The following is a 15,943-nucleotide window of genomic DNA, read 5'->3' on the forward strand; positions in this document are numbered from 1 at the left end:
GTAAACATCTTGCTACTTTTTGAAAAGCATTATCAAATCCTACCTTTCGGGTAAAACAGGACATACTTTATTACCCAAGTTAATACTGTTTTGTGACTTATGAGAGCTGTGAATTGATTAAGATCATCTCAACACAAAGTAAGATTTACTCAAGGTAGATTTTTATTTATCCTTACCCTAAAATGATTTACAATAAAAAATTTGCCTGGACTTCATGTCCAGCCACAGTCGGGATTTCATTGGACAAAAGCAAATTTTGGTCGGCCAAAGACCGACTGCTATTTGCAGCTCTGTGTACTTGTTCTGGTGACACTCAAAAAGCTCTTATTTTTTCAAATATGCTTTAATTTGCAAATACATAATTTACAGTTAAAAATCCATTTATAAGCATCTGCTTGTTTCAATTAGAACTAATTAGACACTTGTTCTTCGGAGAGAATTTTCTTTAGTTTTCTGTGAATCCTCTCCATTTTTCCTGGTTTCCACGGTAGCATTGTTTCTGATGCGCACTCTGATAACACGGATGAGAGTTTGTTTTTAGCATGGATTGGAGCTCTTTGTAACAATCCTGGCTGTCCCCAGTATGACAAGAAAATATCTCGACAAATGACCTTCAATCACAAAGCATTATACCATTAAAACATCAGTAACATTCTCATTGGTCAAAATGCACTGCCAATTGTTCATACCATGAGGATTCGATCTAACACACCTTTCCAACAAGAGATTGGTGCTATGACTAAGAGAACCTCTCTAGACATACAGCTAATGTATTTACATCCTTGTTTCCACTGCCCAATTCAGATCATGTGATGATTTATATGGGAGGTTACAATATTGTCCTGTTTGCACAAACTTCCATGCAATCAGTTGTGTGCGACAAATTTCACAATAGTTATTGTAACCTCCCAAATAAATCAACACATGTCTGAATTGGATGGCAACTTTAGAATGTAAACTCATTAGCCGAATCTGTCTACTGTTACAGTTCTTGAGTAACAGTATCTGCTGTTTGTTGCTGAATCAAAGTACGATCATCCCCTAACATATCCCATGGCATGCGCTCCTAGACTTGACTGGAGGGGTAGGGCAGCAGTTCTTGCAAGGTCTCACATGAATAGCATGATAACCTTCGAGAGAACAACAAAAACAAGCAATATGCATTCCCCAAAACAAATAAAACAGTTCAGGGTTAGACCAAGACAAATATAATATTTACAAGCTTGAGAGAGCTGTTACATTTCTGCACTTAAAAAGGGTGGCAGAAATCAGGACCATGGTCAAGCCAGTGACTGGCTATGAAATAGTCTTCAAACTGGTCAGATGACACAAGTTCCTAGTAGTTTGAGATGATGAACTATTTTTCTCTAATAGGGCACTGTAACGAATCCTTCAATCTGACTGGTTCCTGGCTCAGTCCAGATTTTCTTATCCCTAACCACATTCATGGAGATGTGCATGTGCAGAGAGTGGTGGAAAAGGTCAACAATAAAAGTGATCTGAGAGAAAGGAAAAAAATAACTTATTTACCAGCTTGGGGTTGGTGCGTGCAGTGAAAAACTGTGACCTTGGACTTGAAATGCTGCCCAGCTAGCTCGGCCTGCAGCCTCAGGCAGCATTTCAAGACCTTAGTCACAGTTTTTCACTGTATGGAGCTCCCAGCTAACGGGTAATTATAACATCTATTTTCCATAATCAACTTGTCTTACCTGAAGGTTGTTGGTGAGAATATTTCTTGAACATTGATGTTCTGTTACATTACATGCAGACATGCAGTCAAAGAAATCACACTGTTTGTTACTCTCACAAGTTGGTTGTTCAAGGAAATCCTCCATTTGTTGCACGGAGAATACAGAGTCAATATCAATGGCTACGACTCTCGCAGCTTTGGTGATACCAAAATTTCCTGGCTGGATATCACAGTGGTGAAGTTTTCCTAACGCCGTGTTAGAAAATTCTTGTGAAAGCTCCAAAAAGTCTAAAGCTGTCTTTAAGCGTTTTTTCCAAGGCATTGGCTTTTTAAATGGAGAAAAGGAAAATTCTTCTAGGGTCTCCACCCTCTCTACAGCATAAAATTTTCCACAGAAGCCGTACACTCTTGGAATGTGTTCCATATCTTGCAGTAGTTGTAACTTGATGAATTCATCTCTCTGGATTAAGAGCCACAAACTTGACATGTCAGCAAAGGAAAGTTTTTCCAATGAATGTGGCTGCCAAAGAAGTTCCAGAATCTTTTGTTCTGTCATTATATTGTTTAGTTCAGAAAAAGAGAGTTCATTCTTCACATGATCAGACACATGAGAAATGAAGAGTTCGTAAATTTGGTCTTGCTCCATTTTTGACCCATCACCTGTTAATATCAGGTGTAAAATGTCAGGCATTAAAAATGTCAAAATTACTCAGATAAGTTTAATTCACCGTGCCCTTAAAGTTTAAACTGTGGTGTTCCAGAAAATGCCACACACCTCAAAGGTATAGGATGAAAATAATTATTGGGGGACCCTCAAATTCCATGGGGGTATTTTAATTTAATTTAATTTTAATTTTATTATGCATGACTACATAAGCTACTGAGCTTTAATTTTAATTGTGCTTAATTCAAGGTTGTCTGTCTGTCTGTAATGGATATTTTCTAGTAGGGCAACATATTGAACACTCACAGCCCAATTTGATAGGAAAAATCCATAATTGGGGGAGTTAAATCTGTTATAGACCATCCTGTGAAACCAACCCCATGTATCATATACTTTAACAAACACTGTTATTTGAGAACACTTGAGAAATTCAGAGAGACTTCTTGTCTGTAGTGGCTTATGTTTAGCTTTCTCAGTTTCTTGTGTTATTTTTTTCTGGACATTGTTTCTTGACAGAATAAACAATAGATTTGCTTTCTTAATATGTTAACATAGGGTATGAACATGACAAAGAAATTATGCAACCCCTCTCCTCTGCACCCCCCCCCCCCACAAAAAAGAAATAGAAAAGGAAATCATGAGCTACAGTGACACTCAAACAGCTGATCTTCAGATGAGAACTCTGCAATGTTGAGGTACAATGTTCCAATACTAATTAACAGTTTGCTCAAAGGGACTTACAACTCACATTTCAAACTTGTTTCATTACGTTGCTAACTCCCATCTCAGTTTTGACAAGTTCCAGTATTTGTTTCTCCCATGTGAAATCAATATTATTTCTGTGTCTTTTAATTTGCAGTTTCCGCTAAAAAAAACTATCTAGTTTGGCGGTCAGAGTAATGGAGGCTGTCTTAGAAGATTATTGATACCAAGTGTTAAGCATTTCTTACGATGATAGCTCTCAGAATTTCTCCTTGCACTGGTGAATCTGTTGTTAATAATGACATTACGTTAATTGTATCATATGCCTGGCCTGGTATGTTTAAATAAAATCAAAAGGCTTTGAATTGTACAGCAACATAGCAGTGTGCACGTATTGCGTACCTATAAAAGAGATATCTACCTACCATCTAACAGACCTTTCAACTCCTCAAAATGATGGGGCTCTCTCTTTGTCTTGAATACAATATTGTTGTCTTTCCAGGTGCCCGAAAACACAATCGTGGTGTTCTTGTGCGCAAGACAATCCTGGACAACAAGTTCTCGGCTGACACACAAGTCATGACAAAGATTTCCTCCAGTGACTCCGCGGATAAAATCATTGCACTTCAGATGAAAGAAGTGTTAGAATATCGATGTAACAATCAGCTTTAATTAACGAGTGTAAACCAGGCTAAACTACATATTTATAAGCGGTCATAAATTAACAAATGAAATATTTTTTTTAGCCATCTCGATGACCACAAGTCAAGTAGCAATTTACAACAACTCAGACAATTGGAAGCAGGAAGAGTTATCAAGCTCGAGCCAAGCCAAGTTAGGAACGGTTTTGAAATCTTGTGAATTTTTTTGGCCGATTTGACCATTTTTATCGAGTTTATCGGGCTTTGAGTGAAGAGCATTCGAAACTAGTTCCTTTCCAGCCTTAGGAATATTCATTCCTTTACTGTAAACGCGTCATAAAATAAAACTCGCCGAAATTCGCAGCTCTAGGAACAGGGCAATTTGTGACCTTTTATCATATTCATTGAGCACTCGAATTTGTACCTCGGAAAACAAAACTGTTCCGTTGCCATACAAGCTGTTATAAAACGAGTAACATTCTTGTTCACTTTTCATTACCTTGGGCGCATCATTTGCAGGTACTTATGCTTACGTAAACATGTACAGTTTACTTCCGCGTTTGAATTCACTTGGAAAATTCCTGTTACAAGTCTGTCGGTCACATCGTTCTTACTTTCTTTCTCAAGCACTTGCGGCCGTAGCCGGATTAAACTTCATACTGAGGCAATATCAGAAAAAACGCTTCTTTCACCTTGATACAGCCTCTTACGGAAACTTGAAATAAATAAATTCGAAATTTATACCGGGGCAGGTGTCTCAGTTCGCCCCAGTTACTAGCTAAAGCTAGCTAAGGCACTGTAGGTAGCCCTTTAAAAAATCGTAGAAAATCGGAAACTGTATGATTGTACTATTGGGCTTATGAATCTAATGAGTTTGGTATACCGTAGTTTCTTCCCCTTGTGACAAACGGGCGAACACTAATAATATTACTTACAAGATCAATCAAGAGTTCCTTAGCTCGAAGCTCTTCACAGCTCCATTCTTTCTCGAACCGAGAGCTTTCTTCGTTAATAGACTTGTAAACTATAGTAATAAATACAGCTATACAAGTGAAGCACAGTAATTTTCTACAACTTGGTCGCCCTCGTTTCCACCGAAGTCGCATCCCGTCGAGATTTCTCTCGTTGCCTCCTACGCTGTTCGCAGACGTTCTTAGCGGAGGAGGAAAGATTGCGTGATATCGCGTCCGACTGAGATCGTGTTATATCAACGAGTTTATGCGTCACAACATGTACGTTACTTCTACGAGGGTCACGCTCACGTATGAAGGATCGATCTCTGAAAGCTGACATTTTTTGGTCGTGGGTACGTCGTTTAATCATTTTATCCTAGTTGGAAGTCAGATAATTCGTCGAAATACAATACATAATTGAAATACAAACTTCACATTCACGGCGCTTTCTAAAAACCGGAAATGATGGTAAGTCTATGCTTACTTCCGGTGGAATCATATCAAAAGTTCGAGGCCATGTAATTAAATCGAGCACGTTTGTGTATTTTAAATCAATTTATGATGGTCAATTCCACGGGTTTTATTTTTTTCGAGGACTTAATTAGTCAAATGAAATTTTGATTTCTTGTTGTACGTAATCAAAATGAAAGGAAATTGGCGGAGGTTGACGCCCGTTGAGGGCACTGTTTCAGAGCTGTTGTTTCGGAATGACATTGTCCCCAAATATGGACCAATTAGTCACACGCGGATGCGTGCGCGTGCCATGATTGTTGTGGCTGCCCTAGAGCCAATCACAGTTGGCGCTGTGTTACTTTACGTGCATTCTGTTGACAATCGCTTGTCATGTTCCTTTCTTTGTAGAGCAGAGGTTTGTTTTCAGCCCAGAGAAGCGGAAGTTCGGTCATGAAAGGTATGAAATTTCGAGAAAATTGGACACGCATTGACTGAGATCGTTGAATTTAGGCGGCAAGACTCGAAAGTTTCGAAGAACATCGCTTATTGTGCCGACACTCGACGCAATGCCGCGGGTTGTGCCGGAGCAAAGACAAAAGTTCGAAAATGACGATTTATTTAGGAAGATGTCACGAGAAACCGAGGTAATTTGACAATTTCAGCGTTACATGACAAAGTTGTAAACTCACATGGCCACTAAAAGCACGATGCTATTGATTCGATCCATCTATTTTCAGATCAAGTATACAGGCTACAGAGACAGATCGCATGAAGAGCGCATAGTCAGATTTCAGACAGAAGCTCGCGATGGCCAAGCGACAGTGGTGAGTTGGTCAAAACTACTCTTGATGAAGTTAGAGAAAAGTTTGCACAGATTATCACACATGCATTGCTCGAGAGAGTTCTTGTTTTTGTGTTGTTAAATCATTACCCTGAATAATTCTTTTTAAACGATGCAGGCTTTCGTGTCATCTGGGACGAACTTCACTCTACAATTCCCAAAAGGAGAGGATGGAACTGTCCCGAAGGACTATCTTGACTTCGATCGGGAACCAGGGAAGGTAAAGGAAAGGTTACGATAATTTTTGAATTCAGTTTGGGGGAGGAATACGTGAAGACGCGCAAATAAATTTAAAACTTATCGTTCTTAATTTGCCGCCGTGTTTTGGAATCTGAGTATTTTCTTTAATTTTCCTTGTAGCTCGATTTTGCGTCAATTTAATAGCAAAGCTGGACATAAGCCAGATTTTAGGTTTCTCTTTTGAAATCACGTGTGGGCAGATACACGAGCGCCGGAAAATTACGCCTTTTATCGAAAATAAATTGTGGTATGTGTCGGTGGGCGACTGACTTGATTTCTTTTTGAAAGTTTATTTGTGTATAAACATCTGGCTATTAAAGCTACTTGCAGCAGGTTGCGGCTTAATTATGCATGTGGAAAAGCTCCGCTTTCACTTACAATCTTGGCAAATGCGTTTTCGGCATGGAGCAGTTCCGTCCACAAAGGAAGCTACTCCTTGAGAAAATCGAACAGAATGTGCGTGAAAGGTTTGCCGAAGTGCTGTCGGTGGGAACTGATGTCGACGCAACCCCTGATAATCGCACGTGCTGACAAATTAATTATTTACAACTTGTAACATTTCAGCATTGGAATGGCTTTCTCATTCGAAATGACTTGTTTTGATCGACCGTTCTCGCGGGTTTTTCCGCGCAATAACTCTATTCACTCGCATTATTATGCCGTGGAAGAATTAGCTCAATCCGAGGCAATTAATTGCATGATTGCGTGAATAGACGATAAACAACAAGCATCACAAGCCAAAGAAACGAAAAGAAAACCCAGCTCTGTAACAGGATTCCATGTCCATCTTTCAAGCGTTCGATCTCTATTTTTGTTTTTGTTTTTTTTCATTTTCAAAACGCTTAAAATTTCCGTGCCGTAGAAAACACTGGTAATTCGTGATATCCCTGAGGCTTTTCCTTTTCTGTCTGTGTAACTCGATCTAAAAATAACAACTTATGGTAGTAAATAATCTTGTAAGTATCGTACAAATCTATTGCAGGCACTTGTTTCCACATACTAAATGGGAAATTTGTCAGCTCTCAGTTATCAAGTTTCAAAATATTTTTGATGATTCTTCTGGAATGCGTAGCGTTTTGTCAAAGATCGGATCGTCTCGCGATCTCTTTCGGTTTAGAAGCGGCACACGAAATTCACGCACGATAGCACTATTTCTTGTTGCTTTTCAGCTTGCTTTCGGCTTTTGGGTTCTCGCGGTGTGAAATTCCGACATGGATTAATTTTAAAACAGGTGTATCTCTCAGTATGGATTGGCACACCGGTATTTGATTTCTTCCTGAATTCGAAGCAGTAATAGCCCGATTGTTGTCCTATTTTGTTTGACACAAGTGCAATTGTGTCCAAGAATGAGAATATCTGAAACAAATTATCAGGAAACAAGAGTATCAATTATATTTGATGTTTGTTGGATTCGTTGTAAAATAACATTAAGACCCTGTCGAGTTTTCCAATGTAAAGATATTACAAACAATGAGAAAATAAAAGCTTGCGTGTACAAGCACTTATTTAATTATGCCAAACATTTCAATCAAGCATCGACACCCTCAGCAAAGTACAATTCCATATTGCCCTATGGAGATAAATAAATTCCATATGGTTAACAAGCTAAAATAAAATACAATTTTGACCCCTTATCGTGTGAAACACTTATTAAACCTTCTGCTCTTGCACCAGGCTTGATTTCACGTGTTTTAATTACTAGGAAGGGCAATATTTTAGATTGCATAATTCGGTCACAGCATAGTAAACATTACTATGTTCACTAAACCGTGACTGCTTTCTGTTGAATTTCTTGATCACAACAGGTCTTCATAAAAAGTCGTTTTATCATGAATGGTGTTTGCGTGGTATGGAAGGGCTGGATTGACCTTCAAAGACTTGATGGCACTGGATATTTAGAATTTGATGAGGATAAAGCCAAAGTAAGCAATTACCCTCATATCAACAAATAAACTCTCCTTTCTAGTTGTCATAATTTCAAATAATTAAAGTTAGGAGAAGGTAACATGTTAGGCACACTGCGACCAGTGTATCAATTCTCCACCTAAAATGTCCATGTTTGTACTGACATGTTGAGGAGAAATGAATTTTTGATCACTTGAAAGGATTGCAGCAGGTGCTTTTCTTTGGTTCCTTTTAATACACACTATTCACTTGACTTTTTCAACTTATTAGCTGAAATATATTCAATATATGTATTTAGACTTTAGGGTCTCCTGGGGTAAAATATCACAAATCACATTTAATTCTTTATTTATGCCCACAACAATATTGGCCAGAGAAAATAGACCAGTTTGTTTGCCCTAAAATTATTGGAAATTTATTGAATTACAAAACTTTTACACCTCAGTTAATTTATTTAGTTATCAAATTTTTCTTTTGCAATAATCTTAAAATTTCTTTAACTCCACAAGCTTTTTTCTCATAACTATCACATTGCGTGCCTTCCTGTTCTCCCATGCAGAGATCAAAAGAGTTGATAAACAGGAAAAGAGGTCACCAAAAATAAGGCCACAAATTTATTCACTTCCTGACAGAGATGACACAGAGATAAGAAACTTAAAATGCTTTTGTTGACCTGAAGTTTTGTTTAGCTATTATTCTTGATTGTAACAATTGGTGAAAAGCAGTCAGAGTTTTTTGTTCAAAGTAATCATAAATCATAGCTTTGTTGGCTTCTGTACTTATTCAAAAACAATTAACTGTTGCAACCTACTGTGCGAGTTACATAATTAATTGGAGTCCCAGGAGTTTGACTCCTGGTGTGTTAATTAAATAATAAAAAATCAAAATCCCCGACCCACTTATAAGCCATTTGAAGTGATCATACTATGATCTGTTAACTGCATGTGGACGTGTCACTTAAGCTTGGATGATTAATATCAGGAGAGGTTGCAAAAGGGAGCAAAACGTTTAACTATGCTACATTGTTTACCAACTGAAGATATATTCCATGTACAGTTGCCAAGACTTTGTCCTATAATAGAACTTTGACATATCAAGTGATCTCCCTGCAGGAAGAGAGATATTTTTGTCCTATTAAACAAAATACAAGTAACGATAGGAGGGTGCTGCTTTCAGATAATTATACAGATCTGTGAAAGTATCAATGATTTCAAAATGGGTAGCCTGACCTGCTTGACAATATATATAATGAAGTACTCAGGGAATTTTTCAGTTGGTGATATTCAGCTCTTGCTAAAGGAGAAAGCCATTAACACCACTAGAAAGAGTTATCTTAAAGTGAGTACAGTCACTTAAAATTTGAGAGTTCAATATCTGACACAAGATTAAAGATAACATTCAATAATTCTATTCTGCAATTTGAAATATATATAACTGTTGCAAGGTACAGAAGATCAATAATTCTATTCTGCAATTTGAAATTTAACTGTTGCAAGGTACTGAAGATCTAGAAGTGGCATAAAATGCCAACTGAATGATGGGTTCAAAGTTAGTCCAAAGAGTGCGAGGGGCTCATTATTTCTTTTAAGGTATTATTTGGTTTTGCTCAGGGTGTTTACTAGGGGATGCCAGTGGTTTTACCTATCAAGGAATCTTTTAGAGTTGCAAGCAGAAGAACTAAAAATTGCTGTCACGCTCATTTGTTGGTCTGGACTGATAAGGCATAAAATCTTTTAACATTTTGTTATAAATGAAGACATCCAGTGACACATTTTTGGATCATTAATGAAGTCATCATAGCTGGTATTTGTGAATTTAGTCTTTTTACAGTGGTGCTTTCACCTTTTTAATCGGTTTAAGCAGCTTAGGTTAGCAGTTAGCAGCAGTTTAAGCAGCTTTAGGTTAGCTTTTTATTGATATCAGGTTAACTTTTTTATTGAATATTTATCTATTTTAACAGGTTCTGTATTTTTTTTTGGCAGCCATTCTAATGTAAATTTACATCTTCAAGGATTTGTTTTAATTTTTATGATGTAAAGTGCACTTGATCAATTTTCATGGAAAGTCACACTATAAACATTTTTAACACTATCAATTACTATTACGGGCCAAATAAAGCTTGTGTTTATTTGCGCCAAATAAAGATTGGTTTATTTTAAAATTTCCAGCAAAGTGCTAATGTTCCATTAGAAGAAACTATACACTTTTTTTGATGGTATAGGAGAAAGGGGGAGGGGGGGGGGGGGGTCTCCATTCTGTTATGTTAGTGGTGAACTCTTACAGGGCTCAATGTGAGTGGTGTTACATGACTATACATACCTCCTGCTAACTGAGTTTGAGGTCCCTACTGTAAGTTATGGATCTTCAATTTTTTCCTTTGATTTGTGGCCCAAGTGCAAAGCCCATTGGCCATAAATCAAAGGGGGGAAAAAACACCCGTAACTTACAGTATGGACTGAGAAGATGAAGGTAGTAAGATATTTATTATACACAATTAAAGTAAAAGAAAGTTTTAAACTTTTACTTGTTATAAAATTAGGAACTTGACAATAGTATTTCTTAGATGTAAATCTCAAGGAACGTAATTGCACTGCTGGTTAGTGGATGTTATTATGTGGATGTATATTTAGATGAATATATTTTATGTTGCTGATCACCAGTTTATACTGGCTGCTCCCTTAGGTTCAGCTGATCAGCTTGTTATCAGGATAAACAAAGACTTTTTGAATTTTGAATTTTATTTTATAAATCACAAAACATTTTGGCAACAAAAACAACTTTAATAGGATACAGTAGAATAAGGCCCGCTAAATTAACCAATCACAGCATGCTAGTAACTGAGAGATATAATAATTCTTGATAAAAATCATTCAGAATCCAGTCCTTTTTTTTTCTCGTAAATTAGTTTTTTTATACTTTCAGAATTCTTCAGTTCTTTATTGCTTTTTTAATGTAAATTTAGACTTGACCTGATAAAGTTACTTTCTTCTGCAACATTAGTCTGAAGACAAAGTAATGAAAGAAACATTAGAACAAGCTAAGCGAAGAGTAGCTGAATTTGAAGAAAGACAAAGACAATGGCGGGAAGAACATCAACGAAAAGAGTCTGAGGCAAGTAGCCATCAACGTATCAACTATAGGTAAATGCTTGTTTGAATGGTTTGTACCTTCTTGTTTATTCACTTGATGTTGTATAATTTAACTATTTTTAGGTTTGGTTTTGTTAACTTTCCCGTCACCCTGTCTCCATCGCCATAAGAAGTGACAGCAAAATTCAACTGAACAAAGTGGAAATTTGATGAATGCAATAAAAATTCAGCGTTGTTGCTCAAGTGCTTTGCCATTTTATTTCAAAGCAGGCAAATTCTTAGCCTGTGAACAAAGATGGATATTTCCCAGCTTTTGTTTCTGCCGAAAAACATTGGTGGTGAGAAACAAAAGCCAGAAATCTGTCTGTGTTCACAGACTAATGAATTCTTGAATTGACACAAATTTGCATATTTGACATTTCGATCAAGTCACAGCCTACATGCGTTCATCTAATTAGAGAAACATGCACAAAGAAGGCTGATCCACAACTGTCAAAATAATTTGCAACTTTTAGTAAAACATCAGTTTTGGAAACAAACCTTATATTGTTTTATATTAAGACTCAAATTTCCACTTTGTCTCCAAATCTGCTATCACCTGACTCATGAGGGTAGAAAGAATGAATAATGAATTTAATCAATATTGAAACAGAAGTGATGTTGAATGATTGCTTTCTTAAGTTGAAGTTTTGAACCATTAATTACAAAATCAAAGTTGCATTGTATTATTAATAATTTTGTTGGAATGTTCAGCCATTTTGAGCCCACTGTTAAACTTTTCAACTTAGAACACTCACCTTTTTATCACATCACAAACCCAGAAGAAGTAAGACATCTTATTATGTCGAAAATACATCACTTATAAAATTCATACAATACTCTCCAGGACCTTAATTAGTGAGAATATTGATGATGTCATTTTCCAATTGTTAATAATAGTAATAGTAATAGTAATAGTAATAGTAATAGTAATAGTAATAGTAATAGTAATAGTAATAGTAATAGTAATAGTAATAGTAATAGTAATAGTAATAGTAATAGTAATAGTAATAGTAATAGTAATAGTAATAGTAATAATAATAACAAAACTTTGTATATTGATATTGGAACAAACTAGAAAACTTATTGTACATGTACCAAATTAGCATTACATTTTTAGTTTTACCTTTTTTACTATTTTGCAGGCAAAACTAAGAGCACATTCCTCATCAGGGGCTCAGAAATAACAAGAAACAGTAGGGCTGAAAGGCTCTTAACCATTAAAATATAGAAATATTATTAATAATGAAAGGACAAGTCCTGTGGAAAAAGGTTAAAAGTGGCGATTCTCGATAGAAATAGGGCAATTTCTTGAAATTTTATTCTGGTAACCCTTTTATCTCTGTGATCAGTTTTAACTTCTAAGATTATCAATAGAAAGTCAAGCACAACCACACTGGCAATGAGAACAGGCCATGTTCAATATATCAATGTTCTAACATGGCTCCGAGGCTTTCAGCCCAAACTTCTATATTTGGTGTTTTCTATGTATGCAAGTCTCTTTTGGGAATTGTGAGACAAAAGAAACTTAAAAGATTTGCAATTTTGACCCGAAAGCCTCAGATCCATCTTAGAATATTGATATATTGAAGGTGGCCTATTGAGGAATTGATCACCAAAGGAAAATTGTCTTGACGATGATCAAATTCTATGTACAGTTTAAAACAATGTGTGGAAATGGGCCATTTCTGAATTACTTTTAGCCTGTCTTAGTGCCCACCTTTCATATGAAATGATATAACCATGCAAATTAAACTCATTTTCATATGAATAGTTGTAGACCAGGCCTTCCTTTGATAGAGAGGCATAACACAACTCAGTAATGGTGTATTGGTAAGGATAGTTTACATACTGACTTCAGGGCTGAAATACTCTGAAAAAAAATCAGAGAATCAGAGGTTAGTGATTGCCAAAGGAATTATCATCTAAATGAAACAGTAGAACAATACCAGTAGCTCCCTTTTCGAAAAAAAACATTGAAATCCAAGAACCAGTTTATTTGGTGACATATTTCTTATATTTTTCTACAATTTTTTAGTTCTTTTCGATAAGAAAGGACTAATGCATAAGTCCTTTCTCGTCAAAAAGAACTAAGATACATTGCATTTAACCTCTGCCTACTGTAACTCAATGCTGCCTTTATAATCATGCAGTGATATCAATTACAGTCAAGCCTTCCTTGTGTGTTAATTGGAGTGTTAATGTGGACAAGACCACAAATGAGTGACAGACCTTAAAGGGACACTAACACAGCCATTATGCCACATTTTTTGTCAAAACAGTACAAAATTTATTATGACCAAGTACCTTTGTTTGTACACCTAGAAAACCATCATGATGGTGAAAATGTTTAGCAAGTTGTTGAACAAAGAGTTTGCAAGTCATGACAACAGAATTTGAAAACACCTGCCAGACTGTTTCAATTTGACACCCCAAGTTTGAGCATGCATTAGTCATGATAACACCCTATTATAGAATCAGTTCACTTTTATGGTAATTTTAAACAAAACAACAATTATTTTGGGTTTCCATAAATGAAAATATGTTTTGGGGTTTTGAATTTTCGATGTCATTCTTGTGATAGTGTCACTTTTAAGAAAGTATAAACGTGTTGAGAGTTAGAGGTTTGTAAGTGTTCAAGAGGGCTTTGGGTGTCTGTTCACACAAAGTGTCTGTTTGTTGTAATAACCGAGTGTCTTTAGTGTAGGTGAGAGTGTTAGTTGAATCCTGTTACAAATGGGACCTGGGAAAAAGAATACTGACAAGTACTGGAACAAAGTTTTGAAGTCGAAATGAGGAAGGCAGAAGAAACCTTTTTTTGTGTTAAAAAAACCTTCCATATTCTTCAAAGTGTTATCACAATTACTCAACATAATCTGTATAAAACAATCTTGTTAGTGTGACTGGTGCACATAACTAATATCAGTTTGAGTTTTTATTTGGTTTCTCACCTAAATGGCAAATTGGAGACACACACAGTTAATCTTGGATAACCACCAATTTGTTAGGTCAGTTCACCTCTAAGTTACAATTCAGTTTTGATCCATAAAACACCTCTACGAGAACATGTTAACACTGAGTTGAAACTTTCTGTGTCTTTAATGTAATATTTTTATAGCCTCTCTCCAAACTACAGATAGAATGGAACTGCGTAAAATCGCCTAAGAAAGTGCAAGAGTAAGTTTCTGCAGCTTTGCTGTGATGCTGTATAGTTTCCATGGGATTTATGGTTTAAATGGGCTTCTCCTCTGGGTACTGGACTCAAGCGATAAAATAACACTGTACCAAATGAAGTTGAGGTTTTACTCTTGTTTGTGTTTGGTACCCAATCCAAGGAGAAAGCCTTCAAATAATATATGAATTGGAAAGTTTATTTAGCTTATTTAACATTTATTTAAAGCCTTTAAAGAGCAAAAAGTGTTGTGAAGAGTAAAGGCTGTGATTATTTACTCTGCTTTTAATATGCAGTGTCATTGCTCATTTCATGCGCAGTTTCAGATGTTATGTTGTTTTTAACAAAACAACAGGGCCAATGAATTGTAATTAACTGGTTCTGAAACACTAAGCTTGCTGCCAACAAGTTTGTGATCAAGTAAATAATTATATAAAAATGTAAATGCTAATGTCCTGTTTTGAGTGTACATTACTGTGAATAAAGAGCAATGTAACAAATTTATGGTACTTGTGGATATATTTATGAGTAACAAGAGTGTCATACATTAGTTCTCAGTAACGTACACAGGTTGTAGTGCATGGGTTTATTTAGTTATTTTTATTTTATTTTTTACCCATACTTGTGTAGAATTCTAAGTGATGTTTTCTTATTTAATTCTATGTCCATTCCAGCTATTGGTGTTCGGCACAGAAGAAATACAGACAGACACCAGACCGACTGGACAGAAACTAAAATTGTATAGTCTGAGAAAACAAATCTGTAGCAAAATATGTTAGGCACTTATCTTTCTAGCTGACAGCTCTGGATTTGTTTGTTTGTTTTTTTTCCTTTATTGAAGTAAAAAAAGGTAAAGTCTGCATACGAGCCAAGTGGCTCATCAGGCCAAAGTTTATCCCAGTTTCAGCAGCATGAAGTGACTAAGTATTTCTACTCCCCCCCCCCCCCTTGGATGGGATGCCAGTCCATCACAGGGTTACCCCCACCCCCACCCCCCCCCCCAGCATTTAATTTGCAGTACCCATTTATACACCTGGGTGGAGAAAGGCACTGTGAGAGTAAAGTACCTTGCCCAAGAACACAATACAATGTCCCTGGACAGGGCTCGAACCTCGACCACTTACTTCCGAGTTGAGCACACTCTTTATTGAAGTAACACAGCTTAACAAGTACCAACTCTCCCTAGTCTCTAGTTCTAGCATTTTGACGACTGTGGATTTCACTCCGCCTGGATTTACTTTCACCCTTTGTTATCAATTACAGAGAGATAAAACAGTCACAATATTGTCAATAGACTGCACACAAAAACTGAAAATAATAGACTCGGACTGTTGCTGTAACTCAACTTCCTAAAAGTGCGCCCCACTCCCACCTCTGTGAATTCCTGTAATTCCCCTCGTTTTGAGTATAGCGCGTCTGTGGCCATCATCTCCCACAATCTTGTTGGAGTAAAAACTGACTGTAGATTTTCAGTCCCAGTACAAACATTTTCTCTATATTTTCCCACCCACTTTGACTGTCTTAAAAACTAATGATTGAAAATTGTAGCGTTGC

At 36.5% G+C, this 15,943-nt stretch overlaps 2 protein-coding genes across 5 annotated transcripts; one reads left to right on the top strand and one right to left on the bottom strand.

Annotated features, from left to right (window-relative positions):
* Window positions 1-144: 144 nt before the first annotated feature.
* LOC110051000 (divergent protein kinase domain 1C-like) lies at window positions 145-4,982 on the bottom strand. 3 transcript variants are annotated; one of them, XM_020756976.2, is made up of 4 exons: window positions 4,633-4,973; window positions 3,494-3,680; window positions 1,710-2,350; window positions 145-611 (listed from the first exon to the last, which is right to left on the bottom strand). In XM_020756976.2, the coding sequence occupies exons 1-4, from the start codon at window positions 4,801-4,803 to the stop codon at window positions 411-413; spliced, it is 1,200 nt and encodes a 399-aa protein (XP_020612635.2). In that variant the 5' UTR covers window positions 4,804-4,973; the 3' UTR covers window positions 145-410. The 3 variants fall into 3 exon arrangements, with proteins under 3 accessions (XP_020612635.2, XP_020612634.2, XP_020612636.2); XM_020756975.2 differs by having other exon boundaries at window positions 3,482-3,680; window positions 4,633-4,968; XM_020756977.2 differs by having other exon boundaries at window positions 440-1,130; window positions 3,482-3,680; window positions 4,633-4,982.
* Window positions 4,983-5,475: 493 nt separating this feature from the next.
* On the top strand, window positions 5,476-14,889 carry LOC110051002 (core-binding factor subunit beta-like). 2 transcript variants are annotated; one of them, XM_089298496.1, is made up of 6 exons: window positions 5,476-5,747; window positions 5,841-5,927; window positions 6,063-6,164; window positions 7,990-8,106; window positions 11,090-11,200; window positions 12,363-14,889. In XM_089298496.1, exons 1-6 carry the CDS (start codon window positions 5,670-5,672, stop codon window positions 12,402-12,404), a joined length of 537 nt encoding a protein of 178 aa, XP_089154622.1. In that variant the 5' UTR covers window positions 5,476-5,669; the 3' UTR covers window positions 12,405-14,889. The 2 variants fall into 2 exon arrangements, with proteins under 2 accessions (XP_089154622.1, XP_089154623.1); XM_089298497.1 differs by having other exon boundaries at window positions 5,478-5,747; window positions 11,090-11,229.
* The last annotated feature ends 1,054 nt before the right edge of the window (window positions 14,890-15,943 follow it).

The sequence above is a fragment of the Orbicella faveolata genome, unplaced genomic scaffold, assembly GCF_042242905.1.
Source record: "Orbicella faveolata isolate gen_17 unplaced genomic scaffold, um_ofav_v1 contig_3, whole genome shotgun sequence".
Taxonomy (NCBI): Eukaryota; Metazoa; Cnidaria; class Anthozoa; order Scleractinia; family Merulinidae; genus Orbicella; species Orbicella faveolata.